The sequence below is a fragment of the Schistocerca piceifrons genome, chromosome 8, assembly GCF_021461385.2.
Source record: "Schistocerca piceifrons isolate TAMUIC-IGC-003096 chromosome 8, iqSchPice1.1, whole genome shotgun sequence".
NCBI classification, from domain to species: domain Eukaryota; kingdom Metazoa; phylum Arthropoda; class Insecta; order Orthoptera; family Acrididae; genus Schistocerca; species Schistocerca piceifrons.
In genome coordinates, this window is record NC_060145.1 from 172,694,325 (window position 1) to 172,716,359 (window position 22,035).

The following is a 22,035-nucleotide window of genomic DNA, read 5'->3' on the forward strand; positions in this document are numbered from 1 at the left end:
ACACTGTACTAGTGCCGACATTGTGCATGCTCTGTTGCCTGTGTCTATGTGCCTGTGGTTCTGTCAGTGTGATCATGTGATGTATCTGACCCCAGGAATGTGTCAATAAAGTTTCCCCTTCCTGGGACAATGAATTCACGGTGTTCTTATTTCAATTTCCAGGAGTGTACATTGCAGACTGTTATTTCCTGCATTGTCCTTATTCTGACAGCCACAGCTTCCAAGGGGTTTGAAGGGGCACAGTTTCACTACAGACTGAGCTTAGGGCATAAACGCAAACTCCACCTGACACTCAATTATAGTCGCTACAGTTCCTGTAATATCACTTACAGCCGCAAAGGGCAGTGGTCCACATTGCTGGGAACCAGGTTTCCTGGAGAGCAATGCAGATAACAGGTGTAAAGCTTAACAATTGCTGTAGCTCACCCAGGTGGTGGAAAAAAACTGCCTCAATCCCATTGGAGGATGACATCATCGTGAGACTGGAAAGGCATGGAACATTTAATGAGGCAGTTTATGCCTCAGGATAACCTGCTGCCACGGACTTATTGCCTGAGCAGTCTATATCCATTGTGTCCGAGGGTCTGGCGATATCTCGGTCCTCAGCGGACGCCAGAATCTCCACCTCATCTGCAGACACAGAGCTTGTATGTGGCGGTGGGGTGGGTTGGTCTTGAGGATCTTCTTTTTGGATTTCTCTCACTGCTCCTTGGGTTTCCCTGGCTGGGAGGACTTCACTCATTCAGTCTCCGGGACTGAGGATGAACGTGAAGCCCTACGACCAGCTGCTTTTGGGCTCTTCAGCCACTGGCGGGTGTCATCTCTCCCATTAGCAGAAACCTGGGAAGGGAGTGATCCAAGGGACCTCTTCCTGGCAAGAGGAGCCGAAGAAGACTTAAACTGCTCCGGGCGCACAGAAGTGGGGACTGAGGGTTGGGGGGGGAGGGGGGGGGGCACAGGGGGTTAATGTGTGGTATACGGTTCATTTGAATTTTGGTTGTCATCATGCTAACGTGGTTTTGAGTTTAAGTAGTTAGTGCGGTAATGTAGATTGGGGAAGTGTTTTCACCGAGTTATTAAGGTTTTTTTTGTGTGTTTGGCATTTTTGTTAAGCTTGATTAGTATGGTGTTTTTCAATTGTGTTTTTGTTAGGTATGGGTATGACAGTGAAGTTCACGAGTATATCATTGTGGGTGTTCTGAGATGGGTGATGTTATGATGTCTGTAAAACAGTTCTTGGAGATGTTTGGTCTTACTGCTGAACATGCTGGGTGTCACGTTTGTGGCAACAAACATGAGGTTGACGAGAGTTATGGCAGCTCGGTCCAGGGACATGTATATGTGGTGTAGTTGGCATGATAATATCTGGCAACAAGATGTGGCACCCGGTTTGAGAAATGTGGATTGGCCATGAGGGAGATTGCCTTGTTCACTTATTTTTGTTATTGGTCCCTTTTATCAAGAGGGTTGTTTGGAGTATGTGAAGTACATGGGGAAGTTGGGTGGGCCAGGTGTGATTGTTGAAATTGATGAAACACAGTTTGGTAAGAGGAAGTACAGGAGGGGCAGTTCTCGGGTTAGTTTGTGGGGTTGTTATTTCAGAGGGAGAAGGGGGGGGGGGTGCTGATTGCATTTTTAGGGTTTTGCAGGGTCATAGTAAGAGGGAACTAGCAGGTCTGATTGAGGAACATAGTGAGGAGGGTAGTACTATAATTTCTGATGCGTTTTTGTCTTGTAGGAAGAGGGATTATAATAATGTAGCAGTTATTCACAGTACTGAGTATAATGATTATGAAACTAGGGCTTTTACTAACACTGTAGAGTGATTTTGGGAGGCAATTAAATCAGTTATAGAGAAGGGGAAGAAGTGCTCTTCCAACCTGCACTCTCATTTACATGAGCACTGCCAACAGAAGAGCATCCCAGAGCATGTTTGTATTTTTTGAGGGCTGTGGGCAGGATGCATAGGCCGAGGGTGGTGAGCTGAGGGTTTGTTTGTGTGTGTGTGTGTGTGTGTGTGTGTGTGTGTGTGTGACTGGGGGCTTTTGCTGGTAAATAATTTTTGTTTTGGTTTTATTTTATAGCAACAGTGATGTTTTGTGTGTTGTTCATTTATGAGTGAATATGCGGTATTAGAGTGTTTGAGTTGTTGGGGATTTTGGTTTACTTTTTGGAGTTGTCTGTGTTGGTTTTTTGGTATCGACAGCTGCAGTTGAGCTACCTAAGTAAAGGGAAATGTTCAATTCCTGCAGTTTTGTTGGTGTTGCCGCGGGTTGTAATTTAAATTTTTTTATATTATTTGTTTTGGGATTGTGCAGTGTTTTTTTATTTTATATATTGTTCTATAGTTAGCTTGTCCCTGCCCTAAAACCCAATTTCCTGTGGTTGGCCCGTTAGTTTCGTTTTATTTTTGGTGTGAGAAGTTAGTGTGTCATTTTTATTTTTGTTTGGGTTTGCTGTCGTGCGTATATAGTGATATCATGGGTCAAAGTAGACAGATGGAATCAGATGCTTCTGTAATGGCAACATCAATACAACTTCTCAAATAGCAAGCCTAGGCTTCTCAAACCAGGAATCCCTCTAGATAGAACGTCATATGTTGTCCTGTCGACTAGCTACATATACTACTCCCCAAGTCAGAGATGCAGCAACTTTGGTTGGTCCCATACCTTCTTCACAAACTTAACACCTAACCTAGTTGCCAATTAAACTGAATACCTACAGGAAATCAGTTATGCTCAATACATCATCCACCATTGTGAAATGCAGGGATCTACTTATGAACTCCAATGCTACATCTGTAACTAACATAAAACAAAACAAAACATTAAATCCCCAACCATAAACAACACACTGAACTAATAATTCAAAACCCAAAAAACTAATCTATTGCACAGGCTTTCCAACATTAAAATAACCCACTAATAAACCAGAATTGAGAAAAACCCAGTAAAAAAGTTCCTTTTCATTGCTTTTTGCATTTTTCTTTATTAACAACTAAGAAGTTCAATTTAAATTCCTATGATTAATTTATACAAGACAAACCCATTTATACAACTATTTCATTAGTGCCTCATTTCTTGCCCTGCCAGCTAAGCATCCACTGAGTGAACCTCCTTCACTTACAGGCTTGTTTGGCCAAAACTAAGAAATAATTTAAAAAGGAGAAGATCCAAGAATTAGTAGCTACCTACAAATTTTTGTATTTAAACTATATTGTACTTACAATTTTACATAAGTTTGTTTTCTGGATGTGTAAATGTTATATAACTGCTTTTCTAGTATCAAAAAACAAATTACTGTAATAGTAAATAGCTGCATTAGTTTAATAAGATGGCTCTTTTTGTGTAAGGCTAACTATGTAACATTCTGTATGTTGTTTAATTAACAGATGGATTTTATTGTTTTGTTTTCTTTTAATGTTCGTGTGTTTTTTTAAGGGGGGGGGGGGGGGGGGGTGTTGCACTCAGGTTAAATTATAACCACCATGTAACAAATTGCCACAAACTCTCCCAACATTATTTTCACCACAACTGTAGTCAAGAGTCTAATATCACTAACAAGATTCACTAACAATTTAGAAACACAACAAACCACACTAAAGTGTACCAATTCATACTCCAGCACATCCTCTGCAAACAATACAAAAGTAAATAAGCCACACCACCACTATGTCAAACAACACCACACAGTTGTGTCACGGATCAAAGCAGACAAGTGATACTGAATGCGTGAACTGACCCCAACTTGGAATACTAACTGAAAACAACTTAATCATAAAGTCATGATTAAGTACAATTGCAATTTACAACTAGTCATAAATATAACATCAGGAATGAAATTACGTTGGTCTACTATTTAACCTGACATGCAGAATCGGTAAAATGAAAATATTCAATCACTTTCATACTGACCTTAAGTGATTTTAAGTAATAAGAATTCTAAAGAAACTTAAAACACTTTTAGGGCCTACTTGATTCGAGATCCCCCCCTCCCCCTCTCTCTTTCTCTCTCTCTCGCCCCCTCCTTTTTTTTTTAAAAAAAAAGTAGTGCTTCAGTCAGTATATGCCCTTCACAAGATCTTTATATTTATTTTAAAAAGGACATTTTTACTATTGGCTACATTTCAGTTATTTTATAACTAATACATTAATGGAAGTTGTGATGTACAATGAAGGAATTAATAAAAATGTACCGAGTCTCTCGGGTGAACAGGCTACTAGGGTAAGAAGAAGACTTAGCTGCATGTATTATCATGTATAAACACACAATGATACAGGAATGATATCTGCACAGGGCCTATTTGGTCCTGAAACTCTTACCTTCTTGTCAGTTGATTTCAGTTTTTTTTCCTCTGCTTTCTTTTCCTCCATTTTATCGTATATCTCATCGTACTGATAAACTGTAGGATCCACGGCCAATGCTCTTTCCATTTCAAGTTTAGTTTGTTTCTTCTGTAAACTCTTCTGAGAATCTCGCTGTTAACAGTAAAATTACATGGAACGTATATTTAATTTATGATTCGGAAATAACAGCAACAAGGGATGCGAATGTGTATAAAATCGTATTCTCGCCAACATATATATGCTATCTTGTTACCTTCAAGGCTCGTTTTACCCAGTCACCTCCTTCATCTCCAGAATCACTATTGTCATTAAATACCGCGAGTCGAGGTTGTAATCCAGACTGACCTGGCTTTTTTGGAACTATTAGGCCATACCTGTCAATTACAGAGCGTGTTATATTACTTACAATGACAACTGTACAAGGTATTTATTTTGAATGGCACTCTTCAAGTTCACTATTTGTTTCTGTTTACAGATATGGTGAAGAACGTACAATCCTAACTAAATTATAATTACAACTAGATGACACAAGTTGCTATTTTTTAATACTTACTGTTTGTTATTAGTTGCTGACATACTGAAACTTATAGCACACTTCCTCTGTCACTGACGATTGGGTCTTTGTACGTAACAAAACACGGTGGTCAACAACAGACTCGTACAGTGCTCAATAATACACATTGATCAAAGAGAAAAAAAAAAATAATAATAATAATTCCATTCCAGAGTTCAATGTGCAAGCAAAGATGAGCTCACTGCAGATCTCTAGTCTGGGAATCTGCACAGAAATTGTGGTTCTGTCATGGAATAGCCCTTTGCTGCTGAGTGCTGTGTAATGAAAGCCTTCGGATGCTTTTCTTCGCGAAATGCAACACAAAAAATAAAATAAAATCGTAACCATTCGATATTATTGGTTATCATGTAATCGAAGCAAAGAATATACACCTACCATGTGACGTCACTGTATCTTGAGCGGACGAATTGTGGTTCAGCGAGTTGAAGAAGCGTAATATTTGTGTTTTGGACGAATAAAAGGGCGTATTATGTCTTCGAAATATGAAGGTACATTACATATAAATTCCTTACGTATTTATTGTTAACCTGTGCGCAAGAATCTCTGTTTATTTTGAAGGACTATTCTCTTGGCGGTGTTAAAAATGGTTCCTATGCACGCTGTGCGTCGCTACGACTCCATTTTGCCAGTTTCGTTCCAAATATGATTTTTATTTTGTTTTGAAAACATATTATCGACATAGGCAAGCTGCTGTCATGTAAAGTAAAAGTTACTTTACAATCTGTGCAAACCGCTAGTGTTAGGTTTAACTGAGAATTGCGGGAATAGCATATAAATTTTCAGAAAATGGGTAGGAGGTTGGTTTTTGTTGTGTATTTGAATTTCATTGAACTATTTTGATTAGGAGGTAGTTATTTACATATATCCCGTATTCAGCAGAAGTGAAGAACCAATCACTGAAATTGCTTATGTGGTGAATGTCAAGCTGTGGGTGTTGCCTGCTGTAGCTTCTTATGTGAAGTGCGTAATTATTGCAATGCATTAAATGTTATAAGGGCATTGTGCCCAGAAATCAATAGGACACCTTAACCAGAACGTGAAATTCACCTGTGTTTGTTGTACACACAATTTGTCAGTTCTTATATCCATCCCCGGATGAGCAGATTTTCTATTATATCCAGTCTGTGTGTTACACCTTGGCCAGCCTACTTTTAATGGAATGGTGTGGATTATTCTACAACCACATATTTAGAGATATGTGGATCAGTGTAGAGGGTTTATAGGCCTTTAACTGGCCAGATGTGAGAGACTATTATGCCCGAAGTCTGCGGACAATACACACTGGACGTCCTGTGTATTGGCGTAATGAAGAATATGACAACCACCCTTCAATCTTTTACTAATGACACTATCGACAAAGCACTACATAACCACTGTCAGCTATGACAATACACAGTTGTTAGCATTTTGAATTGAATTGTATTGAATTTAATTTTATTTGATCCTGTAAGATTACATTTTATACAGTAAATGTACGTGTAATATAGGACACGTCAAAGTAGTAACATTCATTATCACTTATATTTCTACCCCTACAGCTTACATTTTTACGTAATTGATAATGAATAACAATATATACAAATTTAATGGCGTAAGTATTCTGCAAATGAGATAGTCTTTAAGTTTCTTTGGAAAGTCATTGTCAATTACACTATCTTGCAGGTTTTTAGGCAGACTTCTTAGTAGTCTGATACCAGAGTACTGGGGTCCTTTTTCTAGCATTGCCAGTCGGTTGGGTGTGCTCCGTACTTCTTGAGCTGTAACATTTGCAAATATGTATGCTCTTCTCTCAAGCTGTTCCATATTTTGGTCACTATTTAGTGTTGTTATCAGCATACAGTATTTCCTTTTCTTCCTTCTCAACACATATCATTAACAAACACATTAAATAACAATGGCCTCATTACCGAACCCTGGGGCACTCCATATTTGATAGGTTTGGTTTCTGATTGGTATGAGTTTCCTAATGATACATACTGCTTGCGGTTCCACAAGTATGATTTTATCCATTCACCTGGTTGCCCTTGAATGCCATAGTTGCCTAATTTTTGTATCATTTCATGGTCAGTGGTGTCAAATGCTTTTGAAAGATACAGAAACATTACAGAGAAAACTTTTTTTTTCATCTAAAAACTTTAAAATGTATTCTGTTAGACTGGCAGTTGCTGATTCTGTAGATTTACCCTTTCTGTAACAGTGTTGTGAGGGTATGAGAATGTTATGTTTGTCCAAATAATTAACTAATTTGGTATACATAAGCATCTCTAGGATTGTCAAGAAAACTGATATAAGTGAAACTGGTCTGAAGTTGTTGAGGTCATCCTTATCCCCTTTGTTGTACACTGGCACTACCTTTGTTATCTTCAGTTTTTCTGGAAAAATTCCATCTCTGAAACAACAGTTTGCTGTGTTCAGCAGTGGTGTTATTATCTGCTCACTTAGGCCTACCAGTTTTATTACATGATTTGATATTTCATCACCACAAGCTGATTTCTTGGACTTCAGTTTCTGTATAGTTTCCCATAGTTCGTCTTCTGTGACTGGTCTTAAGAACATAGTACTGCATGACCTTTATGGTACCTTAACGCTCTTCTGTTTTTGACTATTTCTTTCCAATTTTAAGTTTTCTACTACACTGATACAGTTATTGTTCTGTATGTTTGCTATTTCCATACCATCTGTGACCACTGTGTTGTCTGTTTTAATTGACCTAATACCTTCTTAGGAAATACGGAAGCACACTAAAATCCTGTCACTTTACGAGTAACTTCAAAGTCTTTTTATCTAGCTACGGGCAATGTAGCAGCTTCACTGTTTACATTCTTATTGAAAGTACCTGTTTTAATATTCACACACACACACACACACACACACACACACACACACACACACACTACCACCACCACCCTTTACATCTGCAGAAGTAACTAGCTAGTTGGTAGTCTTTTATTGCAACATTACCTATTTTATTTTCAGTTAGTCCATGTTCACTGATGCATAATATGTCTGGTCTTACTTCACTCAGGAGTACTTCTGCTTCTAATTTTTTGTTACCAAAGTATTGAGTATTTTTTTATTTAATTTTTCTTTTGTTGGTTTACATGTTGTGAGCTGTATTCTGAGGCAAATTCTTTAGCATCATCTTTTTTTGTATGGTGCTTATATTTTTCTTTTCCATCTAAAGTTTACAATTTTTCACCCCATATTAGTTTCCTTTGCTTCTAATGATTTTGCAGACATCTGCAAACATTCTGCTGAATGTTACAGACCCCAGTCTATTTAAATGCAAGCCATCCTTCGCTAGTGAGTTTTCACACGGGAATTTGTTTGAGTCTATAAAAACTGCCCCTAGATGATCACATTGTTCTTTAAGAGCGCAATTTATTTTGGCAATATATTTTTCTCTTACTGACCTTCTGTTTATGATTCCGCCAAGTATCAGCTGAGATCCTGCATACATATTTCTTGCAGAATGAATCATGTTTCTTGTTTCGTTTGCCATTTCTTCCTCACTGCTGCTCCTTAACAAATTCATTCCAACATGTATAAACACCTCTTAATAATTATGTCTGGTTTCAGAATCTGGTTCTGTAGTAGCTTGTCTTGCATTTACTATATTTTTAAAATATTTACCGAGTTGTTGCGTTCTAATTCCAGGTCATTCGCCGATCTTGCAATTGGAGACAGCGATATTCTTCAGCAGCGAATCACCAATTATTAAAAAGTCATTTTCCTTTTGTTGGGTATCAGTCGCTTGTTTTTCCTTTTGCTGTATGTCACCACCTTCCATTTATATTTATCTTCCAGTTTTTGGCTTACTGAGTTTACCGACACATCAGCGGGAACACTTGAAATGTTGTTGTTTTTTAAAGTCTGATCGTTCACTCGTATTTTCGTGATCTTCTTGCTTTTCCGTTTGATGGTTTTTACACACATAGGACTTCTTTTCTTGTATTAATATACTGTTTTCTTTCTTGATGGCCGAAAGTTCAGATTTTAATGCCTCAATGTCACTTTGTAGTAACTTTATAATTTCGTTTTTTTTATCAACTGCACTTACAGATCGGCCGTTTTGTCACGTGACATGTCCACGGAAAATCATCGCTGACGAATTTTAGATTTACTTTCGCGCACTTTTCGTGTAACCATTGTTTGCATTTGATACACAGTATACCCTTCATCACATGCTTTTCACATTCTGTCCATGAAGAACTGTTCATTTTTTACCTTTTTAATGAGAGAGAAGTGTCACTACACTTTCCTATCGGTGCCATCTTGATCAAATAGCTTAAATATGAAACTATTAAGATCCTCTTATTGTTAAAGAAATTTTGGACAGAAATGTACTTCGTCTTTGCTTCTTGAAACGCGTAAAGCCCGTAAATGGCACAGTGCAGTGGAAAAATAATTTAAAATGGGAACATTAATATTATTACAGAATACACTGTAAAAAAATTATATTGCCATGACACATTCATTGGGTTTGCCAAGTTACAACTAAGCTATTCGACCTTCTTGCGACTTACCTAGACTTCGGGTTACACTACAGATCAATCTATTACGACTGAAGCCACTTGTCCAAGCAGAACTGCAGTATCACAAACTTCACTACACTGCGCTGTAAAAGCCTACATCATGGCCATTTGTGTACTTATTCTGTGCATCTCGTGCAGCAGTTCTGTCGGCTCTTGCCGTAAGGTGTAATGGGAAGGAAAAAGAATGTGTCAACTGCTCGATCTATGCAGCCAGTGAGACAGCAGTGGACACACAACGGCTTTCAAAGACATACTACCTACAAAATTGTAACACATTCAGAAGAAACCGGCAAATATTTGACATTAAAGATTATTGGCAATGGCGAAAACAGCAACAACTGTTGATCTCAGAATCTGTTGTTTTATTACATATTACATTTCAATATACATAACAGCTGACATTGTTCCAAACTGTTACATAGTGAATAATATTGGTTGGTGTAGAGCATACAGGTTAGACTCCTGTATCCTGTACACCTGTCAATGTTGTTTAATCGTGATACCTTTGGACAAATTTCACCTGTTGTTTTATGCACTGCAGATGACTGTCATAGTTGAAATCTAGATCTGCTGTAATAAAACAACGGATGTTGCAATCAGTTGCTGTTCTTTTCCTGATTGTCTATGTTCAGTCCCTGCACACAATTTGATTAATAAAGAATATTAATTTAATTGAAGTGATGCTGTCAGATCCCAACCTAACCAGTATAAAAACAAATATGACAATAAAGATTATTAATGTATATTTTGCAAGTAGAACTATCATATCCCAACCTAACCTAGGCCTTGGGTTCAATAAAGTTCAGCCGGTCATCGCAACCAGGTATTTCAGTTTTCACATCATTGGCTTCGCCAACTCATGACCAAACTGTCACATTCCAATCCAATCCAACCTTAACCTTTTTTTTAAAAATACGTTCATTGACTTTGTCAACTCATAACCAAACTGTCATGTTCCACCCTAACCACAATCTCTTAATTTGTGACATATTTGGAGAAAAATGGTCAAATGTTCATGATAACAGCGAAGAAGAGATTGGTTTCTATTTTGGTGCTAGACACTTTCTCGCCTGTCATTGAGTACGCAAAGCTGATGAATTGTCAACCTGTGAGCAGTAGAGAAGCAGGGCCTTGGCTGCCACAGGCCCTGTTCTAGACTTAAGCTCCCCCTGCTGTGTGGTATCAGGTTATTCATCCAAGTATAATAATGGCAGGCATAATATATCAGTGTAATTTCAGTAACAGTCTACAATGAGAATTGAATTTGAAGAGGCTCAAAAGTTTTCATTCAAACATTTGACTTTCATATCCACATCCATTGTTACTGAGATGTGAAGATGTTCATATAGAACAAAACGAAATATACTATAGAGACCAGTTGTCAGTCATCTGTATCTGCTATTGCATAAGCTTGTTCTTAAAACAAAGATTGTGTTTGTATTTTGGTCGTACTGCTGTGTGGAACCACTCATCAGAACATGCGCAGTATCACCTAGAATGATGCAAATAGTACTGCCATTTATCCACGGAGCAGTAGAAAGTGGTTTTGCTGCACAATTCTTCTGAGCACATTGACCTGAACCCCATCTAAAAATTTTGGCATCAGCTATCCTTATGTTATCTGTGAGAACAATTTGTAATGAAAATCCAGCACATTCATTCCTTTTAAAATGTGTCAGGGTGCAGATAACCTCGCTGTTGAGTGCCCATATGGTCAAAAAACCTTGCACAAAAATCGAGTCACAGTTCATCAAGCTTGAAGAACAACATACACAAATTCTGCATTACAGTAATCTGAATATAGTGCGAAGTCTTCTTGATATTATTACTTGCTGTTTGAGGAACGGCTATGTTGTCATATATATATATATATATATATATATATATATATATATATATTTTTTTAAGGCTGTATTCTTTCTTAAATTTAAGAAGAAAATTTTCAGAGGCAAAGGCATGCATGATTATTAATAGTTTGACAAAATAAAAGCACTTATTGCTGCTGCTACAAACAGTTTGTGAAAGTTTCTTCCATTATTCTGTCTGCTTTGTGAAGGAGTAAAGGGGGAAAAATATCGTGCAGTCTATTTGCATTGTCAAATTAATTTTATTCTGTATTCTTTGCCAAGAATTTAAATAATTTTAGAACATCTAACAACAGTGTCTTGCTCATGGAAGCTGTGTGATCTGAAGTCCTACATTGTCACTAGAAGATAAACAATTGTACAGTATGTGCTGTGACTAATGAAGATGAATTTTAGAGACTGGTCTGGAGTGTTGTTCTTCTTTTAACAGTTTCACAGTCACAGATACAACCTTCAGAGGTATGGTTAATTGAAACATCTCTCATATTGATAGTTGTAGCATGGCACAGTGGTGATTTTTCATTCATATTTTATTTCTGATTTCTACTTGTCATTTTTTGCGGCTTTGGCATCTTCCCTCCCCCCATTTCACGTAGAACTGATGGTTTTTATTAAATGTTCTCATCTTTTTTCCGTATCTATTTTACAAACATCTTGTTGCTCAAACTTATTCTCACAGATTTTCTTTTATCATACAAGAAATAAAGCCTTGGAGATGGTTCATATTTGAATTGTGTCTTGTTGAAATAATGATGAATAAGAGATAAAGGTTACTGTTAAATGTTAAAATTGCAATTATGGACAATGCTGTTACTTAAATGTTTCATGTAGCAGTGTTGCAAGCTCTTGCTATAAAGTGTGTTGGGAAAGCAAGGGAGTTTTGAGTAACCAGTGAGGAAATAATAAATGGACAACACATTTGGTTGCAGTGAATTCTTATAATCTCTCATGTCCTGATTGAAATTTAGGAAATCGGTGACATGTGATAGTTATTTCAGGATGGTTATACATCTGCTGTGATGGTTACCATCAACTTAACCACTACCTCAGGTTGTGAATTGAATTTGAAAAATCTATGGTAGGCAACCTGCAGAAATTAGCATGTTAACTTGGGTCAACAGAAGTGTCCGATCCCACGCGTCGGCTTTGACCCGTGACGTAAGGGTGTTGTGTGTGACGTCATGACGGTGCGGAGTTTGGTTTGAGTGTGGCTGTCTCCAGTTCTGTTTTATCTTATTTTATTTACTTTTCTGATCTGTTCGTTCTATCACGTGAGATTTTTTAAAATTAAAAACACTTATTACTTATTTTAATTATCTGTGTCCTCCAATTTCTGTTTTAGTTTATTATATTTATCTTTCTGATCTGTTCGTTCTATCCCGTGAGATTTTTTTTTTTTTTAAAGACAAAAAACACTAATCAGCTACTGAAGCATCTTTATCTTCTATGGGTTGCAGGAGTTACAACCCCTGGGGAGGTGGGTGGGTATTCATGCATGGCTGTCTTCACTTACACGTTGTAGCTATGCAAGGAGTCTAAATTTGTTTATATTTAGTTTGCCCCCACCCAAAACACCCCATTTCCCGCGCTTGTCCCGTTAGTGTCATTAGGCTTCTTGTGGAAAGTGTGTGTGATTGTTTTTGTTTCCGCCATATTTGTGACGTCATGGGTCAAAGCAGACGGGCGGGATCGGACGCTTCCGTATTTCCGTTAACTTTGGTGGCAATAGCTTAAACTGAGGTATTGTCTCGTAATGTATTCCCAGTCTTGCTGAGCACTATATATTTCAAAAAATGATAGACGATGTGGAATAAACTGCAGACACCATTGAAAGGAATAGTGGTGTTATTTGCATGCTTGAGCAGATCAGTGTCACAGTACTCGCTACAAGGAGTGACTGGATTGAAACTGTATGTGTCAACTACTGCTTGCAAGGGAGGGATGAGAGAGCAACAGTCAGTCAGTGTGTTTAACAGTAACGAGTTGAAGGTAGTGTCCTAAATCATGATGTGATGATAACCATGAGATAACGGTGTATTTGGTAAAAAAAGGTGGTTGCAATCCGGCAAGTTTGCAAGGTATTTGCCAGAACAATAAAAATAAATATGTGAAACACAGTATATAGCTGAAATCCTTACTTGGAACTGTTTATTTACTGCTGCTGAGCTGTATCTCACAATATAACATTTGGTGCTCACAATATAACGTTTGGTGCTTCTCCATCTCATGAAATGGGCTAATGAAACCTCCGAACATTGGCATTGTCCCAAAATGTAATGATAATGTGTTGTGTGGCATATTATGTGCACAAACAGAGAGAGACCAGATCATTGAAAAATGAACATGAATATGAAATCTTAATTGTCTGAAAGTACTGTACTATAGCGTGATGCCTGGGTTAGGATGAAAGGTGATGGTTTGGTTTTGAGTTGGTAAAACTGTAGATTGAAATTATTAGTTCATTCCATCAGATTGTCACTGACTGACTGAATTTAGAAGTATATCATCAGTTATCAAAACATCCTTTCAAAAAAAAAACATCTATATCAATATTCTGCAAATCACAGTGAAGTGCAGGGCAGAGGGTATGTACCATTGTACCATTTATTAGGATTTCAGGTCAACCAAAGTGTCCGATTCCACCCGCCGGCTTTGACCCATGGCATAAGGCTGTTGTGTTGTGTGACGTCACGACGGCACGGAGTTTAGTTTGTGAGAGTGGCATGTTTGTAGGTGTCATTTTGATGTGATCGGTGGTGCTCTCTGGTGGTGTGTTTACGTGGTGTGTGATGGGTGATGTTTTTGGTTTAGTTTGCTTGTGTGGCATGTTCATAGGTGGCATATTGTTGCGGTCGGTGGTTCTCTCTAGTGGTGTGTTTATGGTTAGCGTGTTATGTGGCGTATGGGGTTCACTTGTGTGCTAGCATTGTACGTGACTGTGCATTGTACGTGACTGTGCTTTCAGCGGAATATTTTTCAGTGAGTTAACGATTTTGGGTTTGTTATGTCAACGTTATTGTAGTTTTTTTGCTGTTTGTCGTGAGTGAATTTTGGTAAATCTCTTTGTTCATGTCTTTGGTAGGTATAAATATGACTGACAAGGCCAACATTTTTCGGTTGTCGGCGATGATGGGAGACAGTGCGTTGTCTCTAATAAAATTTCTTCAGCTATTCGGCCTGTTGGCTGAAGTCATGAAGTGTTCAGTGTGTCATGAAGAAATGAGGCTTGCTAACGTTCTGGCGGCTCGGATTAGGGATGGCTATATGTAGAGATGTCGTAAGGATAACATGTCAAGGGAAGCGTTCGATTCCAATTTTGATTTTGTAGGTGTTTTCTTTTGTGGTAGGTTTTAGTGCGGTGGTGGTGAAAGATTTGAGACTTATAGTGTGGCATCGGTAGACCTATATAGGTCAAGGGATATGTTCTATTCCAATTTTGTTGGTTTGTTGTGCTTTTTGAAGTAGTGATGATTGTGGACGTGGTTTTAGTTTTGGGTTTCATGATTTTGTATCTGTAGTTGCTGTTGACCTATATAGTTCAGGGGAAGTGTTCGATTCAAATTTTGTTGGTTTGTTGTGCTTTTTGAAGCAATGGTGATTGTGGATGTGGTTGTAGTTTTGGATTTCATGATTCGGTATCAGTAGTTGCTGTTGATGTATGTAGGTCAATGGAAGTGTTTGATTCCAATTTTGTTGGTTTGTTGTGCTTTTTGAAGTAGTTATGATTGTAGACGTAGTTGTAGTTTTGGGTTTCTTGATATGGTATCGGTAGTTTCTGTTGATCTATATAGGTCAAGGGAAGTGTTCGATTCCAGTGGATTGTATTTAATTGATTTTGGGAAGGTTCTGGTCGTTTTATTTTATCGTTTTTAACATTTGGTTTAGCAGCGTGTGTTTATTTTTAGTTTGTCCCTACCCAGAAACCCCCAATTTCTCCTGTTTGTCCCATTAGTTTCATTATATTTTTGGAGGAATATGTGGTTGATGATTTTTCGAACTATTTTTGTGTTTGTTGTCATGTTTACGTAATGACATCACAACTGCGATTTGGGAGTTGTTGTGAGTGGTTGTTTCCGCCATATTGGTGACGTCATTGGTAAAAGCAGACGGGTGGAATCAGACGTTTCCGTTAACCCAGGATTTCTTCCTGTTCCATTCATGTATGGAGCACTCGATGAATGATTGTTTGAATACCTTTGTGTGTGCAGTAATTATTCTAATCTTATTCAAATGATCCCTATGTGACTGATAACTAGAGGATTGTAGTATATTCCTGAAGTCACCATTTGAATGTTTGTTAATAGAATTTCTCGGGATAGTTTATGTCTATCTTCAGTGTCTTCCAATACAAATCTGTGAGTACCTCTGTGACACTCTTCCATGGATTAAACAAACCAGTGACTATTTGTGCTGCCCTTCTCTGCATGTTAGTACCCCCAATTAGTCCTATTTGGTACGGATCCCACGCACTTGAGCAGTATTCTAGAATGGGTCATGCAAATGATTTGTAAGCAATCTCCTTTGTAGACTGATTGCACTTCCCCAGTATTCTATCAATAAACCAAAGTCTACCACCTGCTTTATCCAAGACTGAGCCAGTTTGATCATTCCATTTCATATACCAACAGAGTGTTACACTCGGGTATTAGTATAAGCTAGCCAATTCCAACCATGATTTATTGATATTGTAGTCATAGGATACCATGCTTTTCATTTTGTGACATGCACAGTTTTACAGTTGTGAGCATTTAAAGCAAGTTGCCAATCTCTGCATCACTTCGAAATCTTATCAAGATTTGATTGAATACTTATGCACCTTGTTTCAGATAGTACTTAATTATAGATAACTGCATCATCTGCAGAAAGCCTGATGTTAGTGTTGTATGAGGATTGTAATGGGGCAGTGCTCCTGGGGACAAGGGAATTAAGGGGAAAGCATTAAGGCCATCTTACACTACCTACTCTGTGATGAGTAATTGAATGGTTTCAGTCGTATGTGGTCTATAGCTGCTTCTTGCAGGTCATTGGCCATGTGAAACTATCTTTCCATTTATTATACAAAGCAGATGCGTTGACAGTCTATGTACCATAGAGGAAGAGCATGTTGTGCTGTCATTGGTTACCTGTGCGTTCCATTGGCTATGTGCACCATGGTTGCCCCTATTCATAACTGTAACTGAAAGAGTCTGAAGAGCTATAAAATATGTTTATCATTGCAGTACATAGGGTAACTGGACTACGGAGCCACTAGGGAGATAATAACAAATACAGTTGCACAATGTACTCGTGTAAACCAGATATGTATTGTCAGAGGGGTTTGTTTAACATATGAAAGGTAGCTATGCCAAAAGTCTTGTTTCACAAATGAATGTTGCGATTAAGATAGTTCATGTCCCAACCCTTATAGATTTATACTTTTGACATGGGAATCGGGTAATCAATTTTATATTCAGTCGTCTATTTCAAAGAGCCCTTAAGACATTTTTTTTTTTAATTGACATCTAAATATTTCTTTTCCTATAGTTTTATGACAACACACATTTTAATTTTTGTACTTTAGCAGAATGAAATCTGATGATGAAAGATTATAACAGAACTTACCTGTAATTATTTTTATCTTCAATGTAGTTTCTGTATCTCTGTAATACCTTGATGCCCTTAGTGTAATATTTGGGTATATCCAATACAGTGTGATGATTATAGATTTTTCTGTAACACAGGTGAGTACATAATAAAAATTAAGTAATTTGATGCAAAATTGCAATAAAAAAACATATGAGCGACATGTGTATGAAATATAGTAACTATCAGTTACGGCAAGAAAGTGTTTGAATGTATCAAATTTCTCAACTATAGTCAGGTAGAAATTACAGATAGAATGTATTGTACTTTCTGGGTTCAAAACTTAGTCAATCTTGTGTGATAGCTTTTGTGCCTATTTCTGAAGTAGTTTCTGACAGATGCGCACTGTGCCTAGGTTAATAGAAATATTGCTTTTGCAGATCTACCATATATCAGTATCAAACAACAGGATTATTGAAATTACCCATCTGTATATAAATAAGATGGAGTGGGTGTAAATGTAATTTGACTGGAGCAGTGACATATTATGCAAGAAAATTCTCTCTCTTATTGGGAGTGCGCATTTACAACTCGGAAAAATGTTTTTGAATTTTGTGAAAAAATCTAGTACAGATTTATTAATAAAATGTATAAAGAAAGGACATCATACAAAAAAATTAAGATTTGGAAACACTTCTGTATGCCAAATTGCTACAAATTGATGTACAAGAACAGAGATAAAGCTTTCAGAACCAAGAGCTAATGAATCCTGGAAAAAAAAGGAAATTACCAGTGGAACTGAAACTGCCACATAATGAGGTGCCTTGGTTACCTGGAACTGAAATGATGTTTGCAATGTTATGGCAAGATCTATATTATAATAATTTTGAACATAAAAATTATTCATCTACCAAAGATTGAGTTACCTATGTGACATTTTTCTTGTAAATGCCTCAGTTTTGAAAATCTCAATTTAGAATTATTGTAGAATCTTAGTGCTAGTTGTTATAAATACTATTACTATTAATTATTATTATTATTTATTTTTTAATGACTTTATAGTTTCAGGCCAGACAATTCTCCTTTTGCAGCAGCTGTCCTGACATAATGTAGACTGATCTAGTTTTTATGCTCTGTTAAAATAAATGCTATTAGGGTTTCTCATGGAACAGGAACCATTGGAGTTCAGTCCATATCACGAATATGCAAACACAATAAATGTCAAACAATGAAACATTTTTATGTACAGTCCACCAGTGGTTCTGTGGTGCTGAGAAAATTGATGAAGTTTGTACAAAAATAGACTTCACAGTTTTTCTTCGCTCCTCACCACCCTCCCCCATCTGAAAAAAAATAAATAAAAGAAAATAACAATGAAAGATACTTTAAAATTTTTATATCAGATATCTACGGTAAGACCAAGATAAATCAGAAGTTGTTGCCGTGTTTCTTGTAAATATTTTTGGAGATTACTTATGGAACAAAATTCTGACCTTTCTCAGCATGACTCTACTTCTTCAACATGCAATACAACTATCAGTCAGTGGATATAATGGTTCCAATTGTCAGGGTTTACATATTGAGACAAGTCATATTAGCAGCAATTTCACCACTTTTTAATGTTTGGTCTGGTGGCCAGGCACTAAAGCGCATGCCTGGAAACCGAAAGTTTGTGGAATTGAATTGCAGTCACACCATAGATTTTTTCAGTCTACGTTTAACCTAGCCTTCACCTCTCAGTGATGTGAATATTCCCCAGGAATTACATCTGGTTCTGATCCCACCTTCAACTTTAAAGACTCCTTTCTGTTACCCAGTAGGGTTTCTGGGGTAGGTTTGTGGCACAAGTTGCCGAAGTAGTGTCCAAGAAAGACGTTGAGTTATACTAAATTCTTTTTAACACTTTTAAATTAAAGAAAATAATGTATGATTGAGGTTGCTTCACACAATAAACACTTCAGATTAGAATTATAGTTCAAGAAAGTACTCGGCATCATGTTCCCTTTTGGAAACTTTAATAAAAACAAATATAACATAATGTACTCGAACAGAAGAAAATCTTCAATAGAGATTCACTGTTGTATCAGATGAAAAGGCACTACAGTCATTAGTGTTATTCAAATTCATTTATCTGATTTTTCAAAGTTGTGCAAGGTGGAGTGGCCATATCGGTTCAGTTGTTACAAATGCCGAGGCATTGCATAGTTGGAGAAATACGAAACTGTGTAACTTTCATGTAAAATATGTGACTTTCACAGTACTTGTGTAGCTCCACCTAAGAAAAGCTGCAGTGACTGAGGAAACTAAATAAGCAACCTGCTTCTAGCAATAATGTGTAATTGTATAATTTATAGTACTTGCAGAAACTTATATATATTAGCTGAATATAAACGAAAAGGACAGTACAGAGGGAGAGAGAGTGCAACAAACAGCAGAAAAAAAATCATTGAAAGCATTCCATCTACACTACATCTTAAAGTTGTGATATAGTAAGAGGTAACACTGATGTATATTTTTGAGAGTCTGTGAAGAAGATTTCTACAGTCACGTAAAAGCAGTTTTACATATACATCTATACTCTTCAAATCACCGTGAAGCGTTTGGCAGAGAATACGTCCCAGTGTACCAGTTATTAGGATTTCTTCCCATTCCATTCATGTATGGAGTGTGGTAAGAAAGATCGTTTGAATGTCTCTGTGCATGCAGTAATCATTGTAATCTTATCCTCACGATCTCTAGGTGAGCGATGCATATTCCTAGAGTCGTCATTTAAAGCCATTTCTTGAAACTTTGTTAATAGACTTTCTCAGGATAGCTTACATATATCTTAAAGAGTGTTCCAATTCAGTTTCTTCATTATCTCTGCTCCCACGTATGAAACAAACCTGTGACTATTTGTGCCGTCCTTCTCTGTATATGCTCAATATCCCCTGTAAGTCCTATTTGGTACAGATCCCGTACACTTGAGCAATATTCTAGAACCTGTCACACTAGTGATTTGCAAGCAGTCTTCTTTGTAGATTGCACTTCACCAATATTCTACCAACAAACCAAACTCTACAACCTGCTTTATCAATGACAGCCTTTGAGAATGTTTCGTTTCATATCCTTAAAAAGTGTTTTCAGGTGTTTGTGTGAGTGGGTCTATTCCAACTGTGACTCATTGATATAATAGTCATACGATATTATGTTTTTTTCATTTTGTGAAGTGCACAATTTTACAGTTGTGAACATTTAAAGCAAGTTGCCAATCTTTACACCACTTTGAAATCTTATCAAGAGCTTACTGAAGATCTTACTGAATATTTATGTAACTTTTTTCTGACAGTACTTTGTTATAAGTAACTGCATCATCTACAGAAAGTCTGAGGTTACTGTTAATATTCTGAATATTTATGTAACTTCTTTCTGGCAGTACTTTGTTATAAGTAACTGCATCATCTACAGAAAGTCTGAGGTAAAAATGGAAATGTCGTGTGGCTAGGGCCTCCCGTCGGGTAGACCGTTCGCCTGGTGCAGGTCTTTCGATTTGACGCCACTTCGGCGACCTGCGCGTCGATGTTACTGTTAATATTGTCTGCAATGTCATTGATATACTACATGAACAGCAAGGGGTGTGTGCCTCCCTCGGGCACGCCTGAAGTTACTTTTACATCTGACAATGACTTTCCATCCAAGACAACATGCTGCATCCTCCCTGCCAAACAGTCGTCATTCCAGTCGCATATGATCATACTTTTGACAATAAGCATAGGTGTGATACTGGTCAAATGCTGTTTGGAGACCAAGAAATATGGCATCTACCTGAATGCGATCCAAAACAAAATAGCTTGTCATGTTAGGAAATTGTGAGCTAGGTTTCACCTTATCGAATCCCTGCTGATTGGCATTGAGGTGGTCATATTCTGTTCAAGATACCTCATTATTTTTGAGCTCAGAATTCTATAACAAATTAATGTCAAGGATATTGGATGGTAGTGTTGTGGATCATTTCTACACCCTTTTTGTAGACAGATGTGACCTGTGCTTTTTTCAGAGAACTGGACATGGTTTGTTGTTCGAGGGTTCTACGATAATTATAGTTAAAAGAGGGACTAGCTCAACACAGAATCTGACAAGGATTCCTTCGGGCCCTGGGACTTTGTTCAGTTTTAACACTTTTAGCCTCTTCTCAGTACCAGTGACACTGATACTTATTTCATTCATCTTTTCAATGGTTCAAGGGAATTTCAAAATAATTTCTATAAGACCACTATTCACTCCTACTCTGTTTGTGATTCAGTGAGATAGTGGTCCATCTATACCATATTCATTGTTGACAGTGTATTGAATGCTACATTAGCAGTCTGAATTCCTAGCATACAGTAATCTGTCAGACCAAGCATTTTTGTGACACTTAACTGACATTTACTTCTTACAAGATTGTATGTGAAAACTGCATAGCCACGGTTTATTTCTGTTTCATGTTAAACTTAGCTCCCACCCCCCTTCTACAAGTAATTAATGGATTAAGTAGCAAGAGTGGAGGTACGTAAGAATTGCAAAATCAAAATACTGTGGCACTCAAAACCATTTTGGGATTAATGACCACTTTACATGTTTCGCTATAGCACTTGTTGAAGGGAACTACTACAGTGCTTATTTTTTTTAAAAAAATTGTTCTGTGTCTGGGGGTGATGATTGCACGTATTGGGTTAAGTGAGCTACATTTCTTTTTTAATAAAATATAATGTTTTCTGTTCTGTTTTTGGCAGAACACTTGCTGCAATGTATTTTTGGTTGCAAACAACTTTGATAGGTTTGGCACCCATATAATGAGCATGACACGAGCATTATGTAGACCATGAGTTGGTAATAAGACTTCTCTTCATGTTTATCAATTTCTTTACACTCTATTGTCTGTTTTCTCAAAGTATGAAATAGTTGATCCAAAGTGCATTACATTACAAATATAATAAACACGCCTTCCTGTCATTGTCAAAACAAAGTAACTGAGTCTGGGCTAATATATGTTCAAATAAATTGAATGCTTAGTAAGTACAACAAAGTTTCAGTTTTTTACCAGAATAAGGAAAAAATATTTTCAGTGTGGCAGCGAGAGAGGGGGAGAGAGACTTATACTTCAGCAGACAACAAGCAGACATTCTTTATTT

The 22,035-nt window shown here is 37.2% G+C and overlaps 2 protein-coding genes across 12 annotated transcripts in view; one reads left to right on the plus strand and one right to left on the minus strand.

The window, feature by feature from the left end:
* Positions 1-5,164, minus strand: part of LOC124711119 (nuclear speckle splicing regulatory protein 1) — a 63,238-nt gene extending 58,074 nt beyond the window's left edge. Inside the window, exons 1-3 of the mRNA XM_047241000.1 lie at positions 4,900-5,164; positions 4,600-4,720; positions 4,323-4,478 (exon numbers count right to left, since the gene is read on the minus strand). Of these exons, the coding sequence (XP_047096956.1) occupies positions 4,323-4,478; positions 4,600-4,720; positions 4,900-4,922 (300 nt within the window). The 5' untranslated portion in view covers positions 4,923-5,164. The remainder of the gene's footprint in view (positions 1-4,322; positions 4,479-4,599; positions 4,721-4,899) is intronic.
* A 123-nt stretch (positions 5,165-5,287) lies between these two features.
* The window catches only part of LOC124711117 (RNA-binding protein 5-like), a 126,562-nt gene continuing 109,814 nt past the window's right edge, over positions 5,288-22,035 (plus strand). For 6 of the 11 annotated variants that reach the window (XM_047240985.1, XM_047240989.1, XM_047240986.1 and 3 more), the window contains exon 1: positions 5,295-5,408. The gene's annotated coding sequence lies outside the window, so the exon portion shown is untranslated. Of the gene's footprint in view, positions 5,409-22,035 lie in introns of all 11 variants that reach the window. The other 5 variants (XM_047240987.1, XM_047240992.1, XM_047240995.1 and 2 more) reach the window with 3 other exon arrangements.